This window comes from Gopherus evgoodei, chromosome 1 (assembly GCF_007399415.2).
Source record: "Gopherus evgoodei ecotype Sinaloan lineage chromosome 1, rGopEvg1_v1.p, whole genome shotgun sequence".
Lineage (NCBI taxonomy): Eukaryota > Metazoa > Chordata > Testudines > Testudinidae > Gopherus > Gopherus evgoodei.
The window spans coordinates 363,692,752-363,716,086 of NC_044322.1; the positions used below are offsets into that span (position 1 = coordinate 363,692,752).

At 58.4% G+C, this 23,335-nt stretch overlaps 1 protein-coding gene across 1 annotated transcript in view; it reads right to left on the reverse strand.

Annotated features, from left to right (window-relative positions):
- Positions 1-227: 227 nt before the first annotated feature.
- SMO (smoothened, frizzled class receptor) overlaps positions 228-23,335 on the reverse strand; it is a 31,885-nt gene continuing 8,777 nt past the window's right edge. Inside the window, exons 2-12 of the mRNA XM_030581733.1 lie at positions 17,964-18,169; positions 17,110-17,319; positions 16,725-16,897; positions 16,155-16,374; positions 15,435-15,558; positions 13,332-13,424; positions 12,280-12,388; positions 11,230-11,415; positions 8,698-8,846; positions 6,293-6,427; positions 228-4,027 (exon numbers count right to left, since the gene is read on the reverse strand). Of these exons, the coding sequence (XP_030437593.1) occupies positions 3,414-4,027; positions 6,293-6,427; positions 8,698-8,846; positions 11,230-11,415; positions 12,280-12,388; positions 13,332-13,424; positions 15,435-15,558; positions 16,155-16,374; positions 16,725-16,897; positions 17,110-17,319; positions 17,964-18,110 (2,160 nt within the window). The 5' untranslated portion in view covers positions 18,111-18,169 and the 3' untranslated portion in view covers positions 228-3,413. The remainder of the gene's footprint in view (positions 4,028-6,292; positions 6,428-8,697; positions 8,847-11,229; positions 11,416-12,279; positions 12,389-13,331; positions 13,425-15,434; positions 15,559-16,154; positions 16,375-16,724; positions 16,898-17,109; positions 17,320-17,963; positions 18,170-23,335) is intronic.

Here is a 23,335-nt window from a genome sequence, read left to right on the forward strand (position 1 = left end):
TTTTTAAATTGGGCAGACAGTCTACTGGCCTTAGATTTTATAAAAGCTCATTTTTACACCGTGGAAATGTTGCCTGATTTAAAATGGGAATGCCCACTCACATGCAATTCTGGATTGGATTTCTGGGCTTTATAACGTTGGGGTCTTTTAAGAAAAAGCTACCAAGCTTCTCTCCAGCTGGCGGTGCTGGGTTATTTTTCATTATGTACAAATAAGGGAGCAGACAATTAAATTGAAACATAGCAAATTTAATACTGATAAAAGCAGTTTTTTTCTTTTAGACAGAAAAATTAACCTGTGGAACTTGCTGCCACTGGATATCACTGAGACCAGGAGTTAGCCGGATTCAACAAAAGTTTAGACAGTTACACGAATAAGAAACACTGACAGATATAAAACATGTTAGAAAGGATATGAAACCTCATGCCTTAGGGCTTAGTCGGCTTAACACTGCCAGGGTCTGGGAAGAAACCGCATTATTCTATAATTGACCACGAGGAGGAGTCTTACACCTTCTTCCAAAGCATTTGGTAGGGGCCACCGTGGGAGACAAGATACTGAACTAGATACACCTGCAGTCTGAACCGCTCTTCCTACGATCCAGAATTCCTACGTTCTTATGGAATTGTTTACCACCTTCATTTCAGCTTAAAGCCGCAGCATTTTTCCTGGGCATTATATTATTCGGAGGGACCCACTTAGTAGCATGTGCCAGCCTCTGTATACGGGGCCCTTTGCAGTGCGGAGCAGATTTTGCAGTGCAGAACCCTCAGTGACATAACTGGCGTCAGGAGAAACCAAAGACACTTTGATGCTTCTCCAAGCCTCTCACACCGGCAGAGGCCGGCTGGGAGTCCTGTCAGGATCGAATGAGAACACGCCAGCTCCAATCCCGCCCGAACTTTGGGGGAGTTCAGATCTGGCTAGAATGGGCTTGGCTGGCCCTCTCCCTACAATGAGCCAAACTGGAACCCTGGGTCCAGACCCGCCCCTGCAAACTACATCTTCAACCCAACTTTTCAGCCCAGCCCCTCCCGTGGGAAGAGGCTCCCTGCACGCCTAGAAATGCCATGAGGAGAGACTTCCTCCTGGGCCTGGGCATTGCCAGCTGGAACCCGGCTGCTCATGAACATGGAAAATGAACTGTTCGTGGCAGCCGGACTTTTTAAACCCCCTGGAAGTTCCAGGTTTGAGTTCTGGGTCAAAGGTCGAGCTGGTTTTTATCTGTGTCTGGATTAGCTCCCCTGACCCCAGGAGATCAACAACCGAGGGGAGGGGTTAGTACCAACAAGTCAACCACCCCTTCACCCGCGGGGCGGGGTTAGTCCTTGAGTCTCCACCCCTTACACAAAAAACAGTCAGATGGGGCGGGGCTTGCATGTGAGAGACTCCGCCCCTTAAGTGAAAACAGCCATGACACACGACCCATTTAACCACCAACTCTTAAGCAAAAGGGGATTCCAACCACCTAGCAGATTCTGAGGGCGCAAGTGCACCAGAGAAGAACTTTTATTTGCCCTTTACACGGCCCCAGTGTGGGGAACACGCTCCCTCCAACACAGCCCTTCTCGGTTCAGCACCGAACAGGAAAAGCCAACACAGCTGCTCTCGGCTATCACCATCAGCCAATCGAAAGCCACTTCCCTACCGCTTGGGATGCTGGGACACAGGAGGAATAACGCCCCTCCTCCCCCCAAGCAAGAATACATCCTCTGAGGCTGCATCTTTGTGAAAGGGATCTCGGTGACCAAAGGGAACCTGAGCGTGTGGCTCTGATACAGATGAGGGGTCTCCTGCGGGTCTCGGTTATGTCCTTTTCAATCTGGAGTGACTCCACTGGCAGAATGGGGGGCAGAACGGGGAGCCCAGCTTAGAACGAGGCACATTTTGGGTGTGAGAAGGGCATTAATGTTTTATATTCCACAGCAAAAAGCACAGTAAACAAGATCCGGGCTGAAGGCAGGCGACATGACGTGCTGCTGTCAGGGATTTCCAGCTGGGACATCCTTTTTATGGCCTTCAGCCCTAGTAAACGTCTGTGTATTATACAGGTACATTAAGAAACCAGTAACACAACGGAAATATGTAAACCCACTAAGTAGCATCTAGGGGCCCAGTTAGCTTCCTCCACACATGGGGATGGAGCCTTCAAAGGGGAAGGCCGAGCGTGGGCTTGTTTTGAACTGGTCCCCATCCAGCGAGCCAGGAGGATCTAAAACAGGGGTGTCAATAGATAGATCAAGTGGGGACTACAAGTTCCAAAATGCAGGAGACTACAAATCCCAGCATGCAATGCTTCATGAGAGCCACACGGAGCCCTACAACCTGGACTCCTTGCCCTCCAGCAGCTCCTGTTCAGCACAAGTCTGGCCCAGGCCTCTGGTTCCGGGGCAGGGTAACGTGTCCCTGCCCCCAGGGATGTGTCCCAAGGAGGGTTATACTGATTGGCTGAGTCACTGAGGTTGATGCTGGTGACAACATGTTACACATGCCGCCCCTCCCCGTACAAAGTCTCCACCTCTCCTGGCAATGGGCGAAGATCTGGGAGCAACGCGGCCCCAGTGCTTCAGAGAGTTTAATAAACAGACCCCTAACTAAACCCTCCAGCCGTCTATTACGGCTGCCATGGCTCAGAGCCGCCAGCCCCTTCCTTTCAGCCCCTGGTGTGGTTCACGGGACAGCCGGACGCTCCTGGGATAAGGAATCCACGGGATCTTCTCTCTGCCCTCAGAGAGGCTCCTCTCTGTATAGATCCCCCAGCCTCCCTTACACCAGGCCATCACGGGACGTTTCTCTCCTTCTCCAAGGCTCATCCCCACCCCCAGGCCAAGATCCGGGAGTGAACGCTGCACCCAGCTGGGGCAGAGCTGCCAGTGGAGGAGTCCTCAAAAAACTCCATGCAGCGGGGTGAAGAAGGGAACAAACCACGACTCCATCTGGGAGCTGGGACATCCTGAATCCATCCCACAAGCCCCGCAGGTGCCCGGCCTCTGGGGGCATCACCAGCAAATGTCCATTTGGTTTTGTTTCTGTCACCGGCAGAGCAATAAATAACAATACCTGGCAGGCCCCATCCAGCTGCCGTTCAACCAGCCGAGACGAGGGCTGGCTCCCTCCTGCGGGCAGGATAAAGGCCGAATGTCTCGGGTGGGAAGATCGGCAGGGAGGGGCCCAGGAAACCCAGGATGGGGAAGGAGTTCAAAAGCAACCACAAGCTACCAAGGAAGCATCAAGGTTTGCAGCAGAGAAGAACCTGCCTCTGAGCGAAAACTGTCCCTGGTCAGAACCTGGAGTGTGAGCTTTAAACCCACGTCTGTATGCGGGGGATCTGCAGGCTCCTCCACAGCCTGTGTCCCGATGAGGTGATCTCCAGGGCTTATCCAGGCACAGAAAGGGTCTGGGTCCCTCCTGGCCTAAAAGTCTGAATCGGCATCCAGCAGCTCGGCATCCATGAGGTTTGTCTGGGAGTGGATGGGGGCGAAGCCTGGCCTCCTGCCATGAGTCCTTGGCCCGCCGGGGATGCTCCCACCGGGCAGGGCGCCAGGATCCAGGCCCGTGGCGGGGAGCCGGAACAAGCCGTTGTGCTGCTGGCGTGCCAGGAAGCACCGCACGCTGCCCTGGAGGGCCAGATCTTCCTGGGGCCCGGTCTCGGGGCAGAAGGGGTTGCTGATCAGATGGAAGGAGTCGTGTTTCCTGGACCTGGCCGGGTTGTCCTGGGGCAAGAGGCCTTCGTGCTGGAAGGCGCTGAACCTCAGGCCAGGGTAGGAGCCCGGGGGCAGCACCTCTTCCCCAAGCTGAGACTCCCTGGGGTTGGCGACCAGGCACTTCTGCTGTGGCAGCTTGGGCAGGCGAGGGACGGCACTGCGGGCCGGCGGGGTGAAGTAGCCCACATCGCAGAGGGCAGGCCCCAGAGGGCAGACTTCCTTCTTCTTCCTCCTCCTCCTCTTCTTGCGGCTGGCTCTCTTCTCCAGCTCGGGCGAGATCTCTGCATCCACCACCCACAGGTTCGCCCTTTCGTCCGGCGGCACTGCGGGCATGAGAGAGGGGAGACGGGGTGAGAGGGACCTTCCCAGGCGGGTTCGCTGTTAAACCCCCCGCGGGAAACTCAACGACCGGGATGGCAGGAGACAGACCCGAGTGCGGGCACAGCGTGAGCAAGTGTGATGGATCCTTGTCCTGATCCAGCTCTGCCGCTGCACCTGTCCCAGTCCAGAGATTCCCAGCCTGCAAATGGCTCTCAATCCCAACCCCTGCTCCTTACTGGTCCCGTCATGGGGCCCCTTACATGGCTCTGCCCATGCCCTCAATTCCGACCCGCAGCCCCTGCTACCCCAGCCCTGGGCTTGTCCCCACGCTCCTCAATCCCGACCCGCAGCCCCTGCTACCCCAGCCCTGGGCTTGTCCCCACGCTCCTCAATCCCGACCCGCAGCCCGTTACCCCAGCCCTGGGCTTGTCCCCACGCTCCTCAATCCTGACCCGCAGCCCCTGCTACCCCAGCCCTGGGCTTGTCCCCACGCTCCTCAATCCCAACCCGCAACCCCCTGCTACCTCACCCAGCCCTGGGCTTGTCCCCACGCTCCTCAATCCCGACCCACAGCCCCTGCTACCCTAGCCCTGGGCTTGTCCCCACGCTCCTCAATCCCAACCCGCAGCCCCTGCTGCCCTAGCCCTGGGCTTGTCCCCACACTCCTCAATCCCAACCCGCAGCCCCTGCTACCCCACCCAGCCCTGGGCTTCTCCCCAAGCTCCTCAATCCCGACCTGCAGCCCCTGCTACCCCAGCCCTGGGCTTGTCCCTATGCTCCTCAGTCCTGACCCGCAGCCCCTGCTACCCCAGCCCTGGGCTTGTCCCCACGCTCTCAATCCCGACCCGCAGCCCCTGCTACCCTAGCCCTGGGCTTGTCCCCACGCTCCTCAATCCCGACCCGCAGCCCGTTACCCCAGCCCTGGGCTTGTCCCCACGCTCCTCAATCCCGACCTGCAGCCCCTGCTACCCCAGCCCTGGGCTTGTCCCCACGCTCCTCAATCCCGACCCGCAGCCCCCTGCTACCCCAGCCCTGGGCTTGTCCCCACGCTCCTCAATCCCAACCCGCAGCCCCTGCTACCCCAGCCCTGGGCTTGTCCCCATGCTCCTCAATCCCGACCCGCAGCCCCTGCTACCCTAACCCTGGGCTTGTCCCCACGCTCCTCAATCCCAACCTGCAGCCCCTGCTACCCTAGCCCTGGGCTTGTTCCCACGCTCCTCAATCCCAACCCGCAGCCCCTGCTACCCTAACCCTGGGCTTGTCCCCACGCTCCTCAATCCCGACCTGTAGCCCCTGCTACCCCAGCCCTGGGCTTGTCCCCACGCTCCTCAATCCCAACCTGCAGCCCCTGCTACCCTAACCCTGGGCTTGTCCCCACGCTCCTCAATCCCAACCTGCAGCCCCTGCTACTCCAGCCCTGGGCTTGTCCCCACGCTCCTCAATCCCGACCCGCAGCCCGTTACCCCAGCCCTGGGCTTGTCCCCACACACAGCTCTGCCGGTGCCCCTCAGTCCTGACTTGCCTCCCTTCCATGCACTGCCAGGCCTGCCCCTCCCCTGAGCAGAGGTTGTTTGGGACGTCAGGTGGGATTTTTAACCCTGGGTTATTACAATTTGTAGCGTTTCCACCAAATTCCAATTCACAGAATTACATCTCCCCTGGTTCCACACAGCAATCGCCTTCCCTGCCTTTCCTGTACTGTGAGCCCACTAAATGGGTGCCACGTTCCACCCCAGAAGTGGCTGCATTTCCATGGCTGTGGTGCAATCCCTCTCCTATCTCTGTGATTTCACTCCTTGTATCCCCGGTCTCATAGCCTACAGATGGGGGGCGGATATCACCACCTTCATTTTACAGGTGGGGAAATGCAGGCCTAGCGTGGAGAAGTGACTTGCCCCAGGTCACGCACCAGGTTAGCGTCAGGGCGAGGAGGAAAACCAAAGTCTCCTGATTCCCAGTCCAGTGCTTCCCATCTAGAAGTGACGAGCAAAGCTGGCCATGTGGCTGAGGCACTAGGACGCAAGGGTCCTGCATTTGATTTCTGGCTCTGTGGACCTTCATCTTTCTGCCTCCATTTTCCAACTGCCAGAAGCTAGATTGCAGGGCCTGTCTCTCGCAGTGGGGCTGAGCAGCACCCGCCACCCAGGGGCCCTGATCTCAACAGAAACCTCTAGGTGCTCCTGGGACACAAATTACCTTGCGCGCGGTGTCATGACCTCATCGCCTGCCTGTCTCCCTCACCACCCCACGCTTTCCCAGGGACTCACCCGGTGTCGCCACGGGCGTGACGGAGATGTCCTGCGGCAGGATAGCCCCTCTCCTGGCCACCATCTTGGTGACGTGCTGGGCCCAAGCTGAGGATACGTCAGCTGAGGGCTCACTGATGTCGAAAGCCAGGCCAGCTGGGATGAAAGCCACAGAGGAGATTCTTAGCGCCCGCTCAGCAGAGGGGGGAATCCTGCACCCTGAGTGGGGTGCGGGAAGGGATCTTCACAGATTCACCTCAGTCTCCCGCCCTGGCTGATCCCACAAACAGCCTGTTCCAGAACCAAAGCCCAGCGTTCCTGTAGCGACCAGGATGCCCTCCCATTTCCACCCGATGTCCCCAACCCTCGGAGGCTGGACCCTGTGCTACTGGCCCCGCAGAGCAGGCTGACACAGTGAGGATGCGTTTTCCAGCTGCCTAGGACCTGAGAGCCCAGAGGGTCTTTGCCCGGCTTTTACAGCACGAAGCGGCGGCCAAACGGGCCAGAAGTCAGCCTGACATGCCTCTGCACGGCCTTCCCTACCCGGCCCCCCAGAGAGTTTCGCAACCCCGCCGTGGAGTTTCCCCACCGCTGCTGTACACAGACAGGCAGGATGAGCCAGTGGTTAGGGCACATCTGGGTCCAAGTCCCTGCTCTGCTACAGACTTCCACTGTGACCGCGGGCAAGTCACGTCACCTCCTTCTGCCTCAGTTTCCCTTCTCCTGAAGGGGGTAAGAGCTCTGCCCTCTCAGGGACGAGCGAGGGTAATTCCACTAAAGACTCAAAGGCGCGCCTGATCCTACAGCACCATGGGCTGCACACATTAGCTAGAGAGAGACGTTCGCCCCCTGCGGTAATTTCCTTGGACTCATGGAGTTACGCCAGGAGGGAACGGGGTCCAAGGAGCAGATCCGCTGGGTAGGGCGGGGCCATTTCTACGTCGGTCACGTTTCTGATGATGCTTTTAATGTGTAAATAAATCCTGCCACTTGCTGGCTCCCTGGCATAGGGATGTGACACTGCTCCAGGACAGCGGTTCTCAAATGGTAACAACCTGCGGACCCCTATTTTGATTTTAAATTTTTCATGGACCCCCAAGGCTCAGCCCCAGGTCCTGCCCCTCCTCTTCCCTGCCTCTTTCCACCTCTCCCCTGAGCGCACCCTGTCCCTGCCCCCCCCCCCCCCGCACTCTCCCCCAGGGCCTACTGCACGCTGCTGAACAGCTGCTCCCCGGCGCGCCGGAGGCCCTGGGAGGGAGCAGGAGGAGTTGATCAGTGGGGCCCGTGGATCTCCTGGCCCCCAGTTTGAGAAACACGGCTCTAGAGAGATAGGGCCATCAGTGGCTTTTAGCCGAGTGGTTAGGGATGCAACCCCAGGCTCTGGGTGTCTCTAGACCTGTTTGTCAGATGCTGGGAACGGACGAGAGGGGACGAATCACTCAGGGGTTGCCTGTTCTGTCCATTCCCAGCACCTGGTACCAGCCACTGTCGGAAGACACGACACTGGGCTAGATGGACCATTGGTCTGGCCCAGACTAGCTGCTGGCCCCTTTCAGGAGCGCAGAGATTCAGCCAAACTCTTAATAACAAGGCGGCGCGGTCAGACTGGGCGTTATGGGCCGGTCTGACCCTGCGACAGCCTGCTCTCGTCAGCGCCCTCTAGTGAGGGCAGAGGGAGGTGCCTTGCTGAGAGCCACGGCCCACGTGCCCCACAACAAACCAGGGACCACGGAAGCGTCTCCCCACCCCCCCTCGACTGATAAGCAGTGGGGGCTGCAAACCTGCCACCGAACAGGGGGCCTAGCACCAGGGGAGGTGGTGTGTAAAGCCCCCATGGTTCCCCCACCGGGATGTACCCACGGGCCCGTCGTGCGAAGCCCCCATGGTTCCCTTCCCCCTGGACGTACCCACAGTCCCGTCGTGTGAAGCCCCCATGGTTCCCTTCCCCCTGGACGTACCCACAGGCCCGTCGTGTGAAGCCCCCATGGTTTCCCCCTTCCCGGGACGTACCCACGGGCCTGTTGTGTGAAGCCCCCATGATTCCCCCCTTCCCGGGAGGTACCCACGGGCCCGTCGTGTGAAGCCTCCATGGTTCCCCCCTTCCCGGGACGTACCCACGGGCCTGTTGTGTGAAGCCCCCATGATTCCCCCCTTCCCGGGACGTACCCACGGGCCCGTCGTGCGAAGCCTCCATGGTTCCCCCCTTCCAGGGACGTACCCACGGGCCCATCACGTGAAGCCCCCATGGTTCCCCCCTTCCCGGGACGTACCCACGGGCCCGTCGTGCGAAGCCTCCATGGTTCCCCCCTTCCAGGGACGTACCCACGGGCCCGTCGTGCGAAGCCTCCATGGTTCCCCCCCTCCCGGGACGTACCCACGGGCCCATCACGTGAAGCCCCCATGGTTCCCCCCTTCCCGGGACGTACCCACGGGCCCGTCGTGCGAGACGGTGCGCATGCTGAAGGACACCTCCTGCTCCGGGTTGCGCAGCAGCTCCTTCCGCTTGGAGAAGGCCTTGGCGATCATCCTGCTTTTCTTGATCCTCTTGGGTTCATCGTCGCTCTGGCCGGTCAGCCTGTGGGGGAGGGAAAGGGGTTGGGGGGGCTGGCTCAGCCGGGGAGGGCAGGGCACTGATCCTCTCCAGTGGGGCTGAGGAGTGCTCCTGGGCTGCCCCCCTCCACCCCTCTCCTGCTGAGCCAGGAAGCCAGTTTGTCGGTTAGCAAGGGAACCCCTCCATCATCCCAACCCCAAGGACAGGGTGTCCGGCTCCTTCCCCACATTCCCCCTCCCTGCACCACGGCCGCGGGGGGGAGGGGGGGCCGGAGACGGACACATGGTCAGTAACTTGCTGGCACCAGGGCCCTTCCCACCTTGGGGCCTAAAAGACATTTCCAGAGCGGTGGCCGGGGGTGTCAGTGTCAAGGAGACTTGGGCCCCAAGCTCCACCCCCGGGATCACCCTCCAGGCTCCCCCATCCCTCGGCGGCAGCCCCCCTGCAGCTGTGGGCCAAACTCACACCGGCGCCCCCCCTCCGCCCTGCACCCCCTAACTCCAGGATCTGCCCCTTCTTCCCAGCGCCACGCGGCTCCCCACACAGCCAGACTGGGGTCTCAGCCCCCCTGCTCCGGATGGAGGAATAACTTCTCCTCCCCCCCCTTTAATGGACATGCGGGGCTGGAGGGGCAGCCTGAGACCAACGCCCCTACGGAGCCACATCCAGGTACCACGCAGGCGGCGCTGGCGGCACCAGCTCCCCCCAACCCCACAGACGAGTGTCGCTCCCGAACCAGAGGGGCCGTAGCTGGGGGGCCAGGGAATTCAGCCTCCCGGCGAGGAGCTGACGAGCCATCCCTGAACTAGCCTGGGGAAGCCACATCTGGTGACGGGTCCGTCCTGCGCTCGACTCCGGCCAATCCACGAGCCAGGAGCAGTCTGGTGACCCTTGCTCCAGCCCTGTTCCCGGCCCCATACCCGACTCCAGCCTCCTTCCCGGCCCTGCCCCGACACCAGCCCTGTTCCCGGCCCTGCTCCAGCCCTGCCCCGACTCCAGCCGCCTTCCCGGCCCCGCCCTGACTCCAGCCCCGTTCCTGGCCCTGCCCCGACTCCAGCCCGGTTCCTGGCCCTGCCCCCACCCCGACTCCAGCCCCATTCCTGTTCTCGGCCCCAGCCTCGACTCCAGCCCTGTTCCCGGCCCTGCTCCAGCCCTGCCCCGACTCCAGCCCCCTTCCCGGCCCCGGCCCGACTCCGGCCCCGCCCGGACTCCAGCCCCATTCCCGGCCCCGCCCCGACTCCAGCCCCGTTACTGGCCCTGCCCCCGCCCCGACTCCAGCCCCGTTCTCGTTCCCGGCCCCAGCCTCCTTCCTGGCCCCGCCCCGACTCCAGCCCCGCCCAAACTCCAGTCCTGTTTCCGGCCCTGCTCCGACTCCAGCCCCGTTCCCGGCCCCACCCTCGCCCCGACTCCAGCCTCCTTCCCGCCCCCGCCCCGACTCCAGCCCCGTTCCCGGCCCCAGCCCTGACTCCAGCCCCATTCTTGGCCCCAGCCCCGACTCCAGCCCCATTCTCGGCCCTACCCCGGCCCCGACTCCAGCCTCCTTCCCGCCCCGACTCCAGCCCTGCCCCGACTCCAGCCCTGTTCCCGGCCCCGCCCCGACTCCAGCATCATTCCCGGCCCCGCCCCGACTCCAGCCTCCTTCCCGGCTCTGCTCCAGCCCCGCCTCAACTCCAGCCCCGTTCCCGGCCCTGCTCCAGCCCCGCCCCGACTCCAGCCTCCTTCCCGGCCCCACCCTGACTCCAGCCTCCTTCCCGGCCCTGCTCCAGCCCTGCCCCGACTCAAGCCCCGTTCTCGGCCCCGCCCCGAGACTCCAGCCCCCTTCTCGGCCCTGCCCCAGCCCTGCCCCTACTCCAGCCTCCTTCCCGGCCCTGCCCCAACTCCAGTCGCATCCCGACTCCAGCCTCCTTCCCGGCCCTGCTCCAACTCCAGCATCGTTCCCGGCCCCGCCCCGACTCCAGCCTCCTTCTCGGCCCTGCCCCAGCCCCGCCCCGACTCCAGCCTCCTTCCCGGCCCCGCCATTGCTTTGTTCCAAACCAGCTCTTGACTCATGACTCCAACCTTTGTCTCCAGTGCCTGGCTTGGTTGCCACTGCACCGACCACTAGGCCCAACTATCACTGCTCCTGTCACTAGGCCTGACCTTGCCCAACTCAGCTTCTGACACATACCACTCTGTGCGTCTCTGCTGGGAACACACTCCATCCCCTAGGAACCAGCCGAGACCTACTGAATTCATCGCACATGGGCCACCAGACAGCTGCTGGATAAGGACAGCTACGGACCTGGGCTGGACTGTGTCTTGGGGGCCTTGGGCATGCAGTGCCCCCAACTGAACCTCAGCTCCTGGGGCTGAGGAGACAGGACCCTAAGACCCCAATAGCTCCGGGCTGGGGGAGGGCTGCTCCCACCTGCACCAGGTGCGCTTCCAGATGAGGAGGGTGGCTTTGGTCCACACCCAGGTGCTCATGGAAATGCCGGTGCCGAACATGGCAAAGAGGTTGATCTTCTCCACCAGCAGGCTGGGCCGGTTCTTGATCTCGCAGTTTGGGATCGGCTTGTTGGTTTGGATGGCGATCGTCACGTTCGCTTCGCACCTGCGCCAGAAACACGGGGCATGACGGCGGCTAAAGAGCAGGGGCTAAAACCCACCCTGACTGGGGCAATGGGGAGCCGGGGCACCCGGAAAGCCACCGCCCATCCCCCATCCCCAGCGACATGCCCTCCCCTTAGCGCAGCGAGATGAAGGGCAATGACCCACGCCCCCTTCGAGCAGCAGCTGCTGATTAGATTCAGGGGTTGAGGCCCCTTCCCACAGCTCGACAGCCCCCAACAGCTGCCCAGATACCACCGTGATGGGGGCCACGCGAGGGCAGGGCAGCCGCATGAAGGCCACGTGATGGGCCCTCTGCAGAAAGTTTCAACAGAGGCTTACGGGGTGCAGCGGAAGCCCCACCGTCTGAGCCTCGGGACCAACCTGGCAGGGAATGACCCAACACTGAACACAGCGACGGGCTAACGGGCCCATCTCAGGTTCCTCCTGAGGCATCTCCCCGGGATCAGGCACATCAGGGTGTCCCTGGTCCCCGTGTTGCTTGGCTCTGCTCCCCGCTGAAATGGGAACAGGCACGGGGGCACAGACGGTCCAGGTCAGTCACGCCCCGACGTGCTTGTGAGGGGTGACACGGGGACCAGCCATGGCATCCCCCAGGGACTGCCGTTCCCACGGCATTAGGCGACGCCAGAGTGGGAATCCACACAAGCAGCCAGACTTCCGCGTGGGGAATGGGAAGAGCGTCGTCACAGGACCTGGCGGCAGAGGGGAGGTCATGGAAAGCATCACCTTCTTCCAACATGGAGCAAGGAGCTCTACTGTACCCCTCAAGACTCTTCCCGCCCCTCCGGGGGGCTGGGGGCACCTGTTAAAGGGACCGAGGGGGGCACGGCCTGTCCCCACTTACAGGACGTACTCCCGGAAGCTCCGCTCCCACTCAGCCTGGTTGAAGAAGTCGTAGAAGTGGCAGGCGAAGGTGATGAGGACGAAGCCGAAGGCCAGGAAGCCAAAGATGCCTGTAAGGAAGCACAGAAAGGCACGGGGGTTATTCCCACAGCCCCAGGGCCAGGACGCGGCATGTTGCCGGCCAGAGGAAGCCCCGATGGAAACACAATCCAGGAAAAGTGAAGGGAGGGGTCAAACCCAGGCTCCTTCCACGCCTCTGATGGGGTCAGGGCCGGCTTTAGGCCGATTCCCCAGAATCAGGCCCCGAGCCTTAGGCGTCTTTTTAATTTTTTTTTTAACTCACCCAGCGGCGGGGGGGAGGGTCCGCTTTGGGTCTTCAGCAGCATTTTGGCAGTGGCGGGGGGAGGTGTCCGCTCCAGCGGGCGGACCTTCAGTGCCACGTAAGACCCGGAGCGGACCCCCTGCTGCCGAAGTGCTGCTGAAGCCCCAGACCGCTGCCGGGTATTCAAATCAGGCCCCGCCCTTCATAAAGCCGGCTCTGGATGGGGTCCTCGTCAGTATCAGCTGCACCTGCTTCTAACGCGCCTTTCAGCCAAAGAGCTTTACATACCATCCACACAGAGGTCACGTTACCCGGCAGTGAAACGCAGCCACCTCTGGGGAGGACCGTGGCAGCTGTGTAACAGCAGCCCTACACCACAGGTTCGGACCAGAAAAGGAATAATATATCCAACCTTCCCAGGGAATCCGAGGGAGGGAAAATGCACTCACTCAGCTGGAGTCTGGCCAGAAGGCCTGTGTTAACTTGGCAGAGAGGCTCCGGGAGTGGTCAGGACCTGGCTTTCATGCCTTATCTAAAGGCGAGAGCACCCTCGGTGAGTCACTCATACCCCTCTGTGTCTTCTACTGGGTCAGCGCCACCGCTTTGTGCAGGCCCTGGGTTTCCCTGGGAGGCTCCTACCCAAGGCTGGCCCTTTGGGATGGGCGAGATCATGGCCTGGGGTAGAACGCCGGCAGCAAGGCAGGAGCTGAGCCCACACCCACCCGGCTTACCCAGCCGTAACATGGTCTCATTGATTTTGCTGGCAGCTTTCTCACTCAGCAGGCCGGGGTGGTTGCTTTTGATGGAGAACAGAGTCATGACACCTAGGACAGACAGACAGCAAGACAGGCACGTCAGCCGGGACCAGGGCTGCTGGATCAAGCAGCTAGGGAGCAGCCTGGAGCACCGATGGACTCGGTGGCTATGGTACATAGAGCATCACATAAGAACGGCCAGACTGGGTCAGACCAAAGGTCCATCCAGCCCAGTATCCTGTCTGCTGACGGTGGCCAATGCCAGGTGCCCCAGAGGGAATTAACAGAACAGATAATCACCAAGTGATCCCTTCCCTGTCGCCCATTCCCAGCTCCTGAGGCTAGAAACACCATCCCTGCCCATCCTGGCTAATAGCCATCGATGGACCTATCCTCCATGCACTTATCTAAGTTCCTTTAAACCCTGTTCTAGTCTTGGCCTCCACAACATCCTCTGGCAAGGAGTTCCACAGATTGACTGCGCGTTGTGTGAAAAAATACTGCCTTTTGTTTGTTTTAAACCTGCTGCCTATTAATTTCATTTGGTGACCCCCCTAGTATGTGTGTTATGAGGAGTAAATAACACTTCCTTATTCACTTTCTCCATCAGTCATAATTTTATGGACCTCAATCATATCCCCTCTTAGTTGTCTCTTTTCCAAGCTGAAAAGTCCCAGTCTTATTAATCTCTCCTCATACGGAAGCCGTTCCAGACCCCTAATCATTTTTGTTGCCCTTTTCTAAACCTTTTCCAATTTCAATATAACTGTTTTGAGATGGGGTGACCACATCTGCACACAGTATTCAGGATGTGGGTGCACCGTGGATTTATACAGAGGCAATGTGATATTTTCTGTCTTGTTTTCTATCCCTTTCTTGATGATTCCCAACATTCTGTTCGCTGTTTGGCTGCCGCTGCACACTGAGTGGATGATTTCAGAGAACTCTCCACAATGACTCCAAGATCTTCCTTGAGTGGCAACAGCTAATTTAGATCCCATCACTTTATATGCATAGTTGATTACATTTTCCAATGTGCAGTACTTCGGATTTATCAACAGTGAATTTCATCTGCCATTTTGCTGCCAAGTCAGCTAGTTTTGAGCGATCCTCTTGCAGCTCTTCGCAGTCTGCCTGGGACTTATCTATCTTGAGTAGTTTTCTATCATCTGCAAATTTTACCACCTGTTTACCCCTTTTTCCAGATCATTTATGAATATGTTGACTAGGACTGGGCCCAGAACAGACCCCTGGGGGAACACCACTATTTACCTCTCTCCATTCTGAAAACTGACCATTTATTCCTACCCTTTGTTTCCTATCGTGTAACCAGTTATTGATCCATGAGAGAACCTCCCCTCTTATCCCAGGACAGCTTACTTTGCTACAGAGCCTTTGGTGAGGGACCCTGTCACAGCTAAATACAAGATTGGCTGATTTTGCCCACGTTTAATGCCCCAAGAACAATGATGAGAGTGAAACCAGACAATCACAACGCTCTCAAATGAATTTGCACCGGAAAAGGGTAAAGACAAAAACGCCCTATCACGTGTGGGCAAACACTTTTCACAGCGCGATCACTCCATAGCTGACTTCTCCATCCTTATCCACAAAGGAAACCTGCACAACACCTTCAAAAGAGGGGGCCAGGTGCTTAAATTCCTAACTCTGCTCAACACTAAAAATCATGGACTGACCAGAGACACTGGATTTGTGGCTTATTACAACAATTTGTAACTTACTAACAATCCCCGACCCCGCTGCCTTCCTTCTCCCCCATGACTGGAGCGGTATTAATGGGTCACTTCCCCTTGAATGGTCCCTTAGATACGTGCGAACTACTTATGTTGAACTACCTGTTTCTCTTGTATTTAGCTGTGATGCTCTCAGTACCTTTCCCAGACCAAAGAGCTCTGGGTAGCTCAAAAGCTTCTCTCTCTCTCCCCAGGAGAAGCTGGTCTCATAACAGATATCGCTTCACCCAGCTAAGGGACTGACTCCTTTGGTTCGGGGGACAGTGTTTCCTGCCTTAGCGCAGAAGATTCCCAGACCAAATCCCGCTGGGTTGTTAGCACCCACCTCGGATCAGGAAATAGCCTCCCACGATCAGCACCAGGCCGATGGGAGCCAGGACGAAGCCAGCGCGGTATCGATAGTTCTTGTAGCCCACAAAGCAGATGCCGCTGACCGAGTCTCCGTCCACCTGGTCAGGGCAGAGCCATCAGTGTCTGTCCTTCCCCAGCCTGGAGATTGGGCTGGAAATCTCATGAGAATGGACTGGCCAACCAGGGACTATGCCGTCCCTTTACAGGGTGAACCTGGTGCCCATCCGGTGATGTGGCAGCCTATGGCTCTGCCATTTGGTAGACCCAGGTTTTGTAGATGACTGGCATCGGGTGCGAACTGGGGAGGGAGTGGGATGGGGATGGAAGCTGGTGCCCTCTATGGGTCAGTTTGAGCAGCCTGGGTATGGCGTTTGGGAGCATGGCCTTGGAGATAAGCAGGGTCCCATGCAGTCTATCAGTGCAGCAAAGGCACGAAGTGGGGAGGCTGGGAAATGCTCCACCTCAGTGGGACACACAGTTCAGATACAGGGAGCCTACAGGAGGGCCACAGGCAGCAGGGTCAACAAATGGAGTAGGAATGAGATGAGACGCTGGGGCGGTTCCTGCTCATCAATAAACTGATCACCCCCAGGGCAGAGTGGCGGGACTTTCCCCCTTTCACTGACAAGGGAGCATCCCTTAGGATCCCCAGGGTGGGGTGGGCACAGAGGTCTCCATGCCGGGTGCCCCGTACCTGGGCGACGGCCAGGATGGCGACAGTGAGGACAAAGGGGATGGACCAGGTGACCAGGTGGAAGTAGGAGGTCTTGCCGAGCAGCGGCTGGTAGGTGGTGCCCAGTGCTTTGAAGGAGGTGTGCCAGGCGTAGGTCAGCATGACGAACCAGATCACCCCCGACATCAGCGAGTAGTAGACGATGACGAAGATGATCACGCAGGAGAGGGTCTCGTTGGAGCTGAGTAGGCAGGACGGGATAGGACTGGGGGGGCGGGAGGGGGTCTCTTCCCCATCCCCCACTCCACTCCGGCTTGTTCTTGACAGACAGACATGTGCTAGCCTGGCTCAGCACCCAGAGTGCGCCCACACCCTCTGACCGCACCTTGCAGTCTGCAGGGCCCATCACCTTAAGAGGCTCTGAGCCAAACCCTGATCCTGTGGGAGTCAGCGGGAGCTTTGCCCAGATCGCCAGCCCTGTCCCCAATCCCACCAGTTCCCTGACCGCATCTGATGGGCCTGGGGTCTGCAGCACCACCCCTCCCATAGCGGGCGAATGCAAACAGATGGGGGGGGGGGGGAGGTACCTACGTCGGCTCTCCCAGCCGCATGGTGCCGTCGGCTCGGCACACGATCTCCCCGCGGGCTCCATCCATGAACTGTGCCAGCCAGCCGATGCTGCCCACGAAAAAGCAGGCGTTGACGTAGAAGAGGATGACGGCCGGGTAACGGTTCGAGTTCTTCCAGTCGGCAACAAATGTGGCCTGGGGTGGGGTCGGGAGTGGGAGAGAAGAGCCGGCAGATGGGCCGGGGTCTGTGGCTGTGCGTCACCCATTCCTGCCACTGCTCCAGACCCCTACTGGTCAGCCCCACAGCCGGGAGCAGCACAGGCTCACGTCAGCTACCGGGGGTGCTCTGAGCCAATGCAGATTTCCCTCTGCCCCCTTCCCGCAGCCCCCCGGCCCGCTCCGCTCACCAGGGTGAAGAAGGTGCAGAAGATGGTGACGGAGCTGAAGGTGGCGATGTAAAGGTGCATGTCGCGATGCTCGTGCTCCGTGAAGAGGGGGTTCTGGCACTGGATGCCGCAGCCCTCCACGTCCTCGTACCAGCTCTTGGGGTTGTCCGTCTGCACCAGCGGGGCCTCGCAATGGCCCGAGCTGTTGAACTTGAGGTTCTGCACCTCGTTCTGGGGACGGGCGGGGTCAGAGAAGAAAGGAAAGGGGATTGTTAGGGGTTGGAGGGATGCTGTCATGTGAGGATAACCCACGCTGAGGGCTGAGAACCAGGACTCCTGAGTTCTGAGTCCAAGACCTGCCACTGAGAGCCTCCCTGCCTTTGGGGGACCCACTTACCAGGCCTGTCTCAGACAGGGATTACTCCACACACCCAGGGAGGTGATGACACTGAATCTGTTGGGATGAAACCCCAGCCTTGCCGAAATCAGTGGCAGTTTTGCCATCGATTTCCATGGGATTGGGATTCCAGCCCAGAGTCCATAAAGCTCCTTCCAGCCAAAATCCTTCTTGTGGCATCCTGCATAAGCCAGCGTGGCAGGGAAGCATTTCAGTTCCCCCAGTGCGAGGACGGAGTCCTCTTCCTTTAACTGCAAGGGGAAGGGACGTGGGAGGCGGACTGGAGAGGGGTCGACACAGAGGCTCTGCCAGGAAGGGGCCAGGGGCAGATAGCCTTGGGAATCTCTCCCTCTCCGCCAGTCAAGGTTAGAAGAAAGCCAGTCTTGCCACAGTTCTGTGCCAGTCACAGGACGCTTGAAAACTGACTGTCAATAACCCTCATCCGGGCACGCCAGTGTGGTATAAGACGCCTGCTTACCGGGCAGCCCTCAGGAAAGCGGTCTGTGGTGCACTTGAGGAAGTCGGGCCAGCCCCGCTCCCGCTCCACGATGGTACACGGGCCTCGCGTGGCCTGGCACAAGGTCTGGCTGGGCAGCTCCACCTGGCCGTCCTCGCACTTGGGCATGTACACGGCGCAGAGCAAGGGCTGGATCGCGTCCCAGCAGCGAGGGGCGTTCCGCAAACCTGGCCGAAGGAAAAAGCAGCAGCGGGGACTCGGCACGGGTGTAACATGCTGGCTCGGCACCGCCCTCTAGCAGCTGGGGCCAGTGACACCCACCTACAGCTCAAGGAGTTACTCCACTAGCTCAAGCAGGACAGGCCTGTGTTTCTGGTGCTGAAACTCTCAGTTCAATCCCCGATGGCCACCACAGCGTCTGTACAGCTGCCGCTACTAGGACATGTAACGGAACCAGGTAGGTCTGTCATGCTCCATCCAGCGCTGGATAACGGGGCACACACAGCCAATTTCTTACCCCCTATCTCCCAATCATCAAAACCGGGGGTTATTTTTGGACCTGCTCTGTTAAATGGTGCAGGACAAAGAGCAAACTCCCACACAACACTCCCCCATCCTTCCTCTATCTCCCTTAATCCATTAATAGCTGTCAGGATGGGCTGGGGTGGCTGCACACCACGCGCTAACAGACCCTCAGCTCTCAGATATTCCAGCTGTTTCCTGTGTCACAAATCCACCGTATGGTGAGTCCTCTGATTATTATTTTTAGCGTCACGCTAATACGTTGCCTTTTATAGCACCTCTGCGAATGATCTCCACATGCTTTACAAGGCACTGACACAACGCACCGGTGGAAGGCAGCCACCTCTGGGGTGGAGGAGGACAGCAGTAAGGAGAACTGAGATCATGGGGGTAACCTTCCCTTCGTAGGGCAAGCGCCATGGGACGGTCAGCCTCCCCGCAGCACAGACAGAGCTATTGAACAGACACCTCCTGCTAAAAAGCCAGGCCCAGCTGGTTACATAGAGCAGGGGTGGCCAAACTGACTGACTGACGGAGCTGCGTACGACAATCGTCAGAAGTATGAGAGTCGGGAGGCACCTGCCGGGGTTTGGGGCTTCAGTCCTGCTCCGGCTGGAGCCCTGAGCCCCAGCAGTCATACCCTGTGGGGCTCAAGCCCCTAGACCCCCCTCCCCGCTGGGCAGAAGCTGGAGATGAGGTGACACTGGGGGGGTGTCCCGTGCCCCCCCAGATTTTTGCCAGTCACATGGTGCCACCAGGCCCCCTCCCTGCGGCCATGGGGAGAGGCAGCGGCAAACAGCTGGAAGCTGCAGGGAGGCTGCTGCTTTTTGTGGCTACCTCTCCCTGTGGAGCTAAAGCAGCGGCCCCTCCCTGCAGCTTCCAGCTGTTTGCCGCTGCCTCTCCACTCCGGGCTAACACTGGGAGATGCAGGGGCTAGGGCAGAGGTGGGAAAACTACGGCCCGTGGGCCACATCCAGCCCGTGGGACCCTCCTGCCCAGCCCCTGAACTCCTGGCCCGGGATGCTGGCCCCAGCCCCTCCCCTGCTGTCCCCCCTCCCCGCAGCCTCAGCTCACCCTGCCACCGGCACAATGCTCTGAGCGGTGGGGCTGTGAGCTCTTGCCGGGCAGTGCAGCTGCAGAGCTGCTGCCCAACCCGGTGCTCTGTGCTGCGTGGTGGCATGGCTGGCTCCAGCCGGGTGGTGCGGCTACCTGTCCTGGTGCTCTGGGCAGTGCGGCTGCAGCAGCACCAGCCACCGGTGCTCCAGGCAGTGCGGTAAGGGGGCAGGGAGCAGGGGGGCTTGGATAGAGGGCAGGGGAGTTCAGGGTGGTGGTCAGGGGCTGGGGGTGTGGATAGAGGCTGGAGTGGTCAGAGAGCAGGGAACAGGGGGGTTGAAGGGGCCCCAGGGGGGAAGTCAGGAAGGAGGAGGGGTTGAATGGGGTGGCGGGGGGGCAGTCAGGGGCAGGGGGTCTGGGGTTGGTTGGGGGGGGTTGGATGGGGCAGGGCCAGGCCACACCTGGCTATTTGAGGAGGCACAGTCTCCCCTAGCCGGCCCTCCATACAATTTTGGAAACCGGATGCAGCCCTCAGGCCAAAAAGTTTGCCCACCCCTGGACTAGGGGCTGCGGAGCAGAACGGGGGGTGGGGGAAGTAGGGTAACCAGGCAACAAGTGTAAAAATTTGGGAAGGGGGTGGGGGTAATAGGAGCCTATATAAGAAAAAGCCCCCAAACCGGGACTGTTCCTATAAAATCCGGACATCTGGTTACCGGGGGGGGGACAGGGGGGACATGCCTGGGGTATGTGACTCAAGCTGCTGGGGAGAGTGAACATTTAAATTGTGCTCCCCCACTCTCAGGAGGCACCAGTCGTCTCTGGCAGCAGCCCTGGGCCCCATTACTCCACTGCAGTGCAGAAGCCCCGAGCCTCCCCCCCCAGTGGAGAACAGAGGGGACACGGGGGGCTCCGCAAGCCAAACTTTAACTGTAGAAGATCCACAGGAGACTCACGAGCCCTGGTTTGGCCACACCCGGCCTGGGATTCCCTTTATCTAGCCAAGGTGGACAACAGGCTAAGCTGACCACGCTGGGATTTGAACCGCCAGCTCCAGGGAAGGCAGGAAAATGGGCAGCGCACAGAGCTGGTTATGAACTTAATTAACCCTTCATTGCCAACGAAAGCCCTGCTTCAAAAAATAAGCAATAAAGATGAAACGTAGCGAGTGGTCAAATGGTTTCTCCCCTAACCTGGGCCCAAGCCTAGGCTGGGAGGGCAGCTTGTCCCCTGAGTCCTCTCCCCAGGAACAGCTCTTCAAACCTCCGGCTCCCTGTCACCTTGTATCAGGACCATCTGCCGCAGCGGGTCGGCCCATTGGTCCTTCGTGTTTGAAATCCATCGTCCCTCAGTGACCAATTACTGAATCTCCCGTGAAAGGCCAAACCAACACCTCACAAGGCACCAGGACAATTGCACCAGAGTTCGGTGACTGATGCACCGAACGTCCCAACCGGCCAGGCTGATGAGTCATCAATGGCAGCCCCTGTAGGGACACGTCTCCTCCTGCCGCGGTTGTTTGCAAGGGTTCGGTAATCAGTGGCTGGCTTGCAAGCAGGCCCTGTGATTATCCCGGCTCCGCAGCCCTCCTGCTAATGGGAATTTTGAGATCAACAAGTGAGCGATTTGCACGGAGACTGGCAAAGCAGGTGAAAGATCATAGAGATGAGCTCACTGCAAAAACACACGGGATACCAACGTATGCAAACACTACGACATCTAAACACACGTTCCCTCGGCAGCGTCTTCTCTTTGCCTGGCCTCTCTGCAACTTTAATTAGCTCCATCTTCCCCTTCTCTCTCTGTAGTGAATTATTGCTCCTTATGGAGAAGGCAGCCTGGTCTAGTGCTTAGAGCATGGGCGCAAGTGTCATGGCTAAGGCTCCGTGTTTGTCACGGAGGTCACGGAAGTTGCAGCAGGAGTTTGGGCGTGGGGGGCTCAAGGCTCGAGTGGTGCTTACCTGGGCGGGCTCCCCAGAAGGGAGACAGAAGCTCGCCTCTCTCAGCGCCTAGCTCTATGGGCTGCCCCCACCTGCAGGCACCGCCCCCGCAGCTCCCATTGGCCGTGGTTCCCAGCCAATGGGAGCTGCAGAACCAGGGCTTGGGACAGAGCTGAGGCAGCACATGGAACTAGGTACTAGGATCTGGGGTCCCCACTTCCCAGGAGCCAGTAGGGAGCCTGCCCCAGCCCCACCAACCCCCTCTCCCAGCTCCCGCAGCACCCAAGACCGCAACGCCCCCTCAGTACCTGCGGTGCCCCTCTGGGCCATAACTTCCCCCCTCACCCCTCCAAGCACCTGTGAGGCCCCCAGGCTGAGACTCCCTCCCCAGCACTCCCCAGGCTGCACCCTCCCCCAAGTTTTAGTCAGGGGGTATATAGTAAAAGTCATGGGCAGGTCACAGGCCATGAATTTTTATTTACTGCCCGTGACCTGTCCATGACTTTTACTGAAAATACCCGTGACTAAAATGTGCTGTCAGTCATGACTCCTGGGTTCGCAGCCCAGCTCTGTCATTGACGGACTGTGTGATCTCAGCAAGTCATTTAAGCCAGTGGTTCTCAACCAGGGCACATATACATCAACTCATCTAGATATTGGCCTAGTGTTACAGCAGGCTGCGAAAAAAGCACTAGCAAAGTCAGTACAAACTAAAATTTCATACAGACAATGACTTATTTAGACTGCTCGATATACTCTACACTGAAACGCAAGTACAATATTCATAGTCCAAATGATTTATTTTATAATCCTACGGCAGAAAGGAGGCGGTCGGCAAATTTTCGGTAATAGTGCGCTGACACACATTGGTATTTGTAAAAAGAACAGGAGTACCTGTGGCACCTTAGAGATGAACAGATTTATTTCAGCATAAGCTTTCGTGGGTAAAAAACCCCCTTCTTCAAATGCATGGAGTGAAAATTACCATAATTACTACTATAAACTGACCATATTACCAGAAATATTACCAGAAAATTACTAGATGACAAAAAAGAACAGTGTAAAGCCAACATTGCCGAAGGCCACCTCATCGCCAGCACGGCGCTACAGCTTCATTTGACTCAACAGACCTGGCCAGAAGATCCATTGCAACATTGGTGGTCATGCACCGTGCATCTTGGCTCCCCAGGGAAGTCCGTGCATCTCCAGGCTCCCCAGGGAAGTCCAGTCAACGGTGGAAGACCTGCCCTTTGAAGGCTCTGATTGTGTAAGCAAGTCGTTTTTAAGTGAGGTGACACTTGGGGGTATGCAAGACAAATCGGACTCCTGAAAGGGGGACAGTCGTCTGGAAAGGTGGAGAATCACTGACTTAAACCTCTTGGTTTCTCCACTCCCCCCTACATGTATGGGGATAATTCTGCCACCTCTCAGAGATAAGGGATAGCACTACACCTTGGAAGCCTCCCTGCTGCGACTGCAAATAGGCTAGTGAGTGAGCGCCAGGGGTGACACTAGTTTGCCCAAGCCAGAAAGTCCTCCAGAAATACAGATCTTTGAAACATGCCACACACCGTTCACCCGTGGAACTCACTGCTTCAGGACAGAGACAAATAGTAAGATTCAAAATAACAATTAGACACGCATCTGACAGAACAAAGAGTCAGTAGGGCCCGATTAACACTTTAATCTTGTCATGCTACCAAAGCCCTTACTTAAGAGAACGTTCGAGTTGAGACTTTAAACATAAATTATTAAGCAATTCTAAGCTGAAGGGATAAAACAAGGTCAAACTGCACCCAAAGCTTATGAGCTTTGTAAAAAACCAACCACAATCTCAAATGCTAAAGTATTTGTTATTAAATGTAAAAATAAAATAAAAAC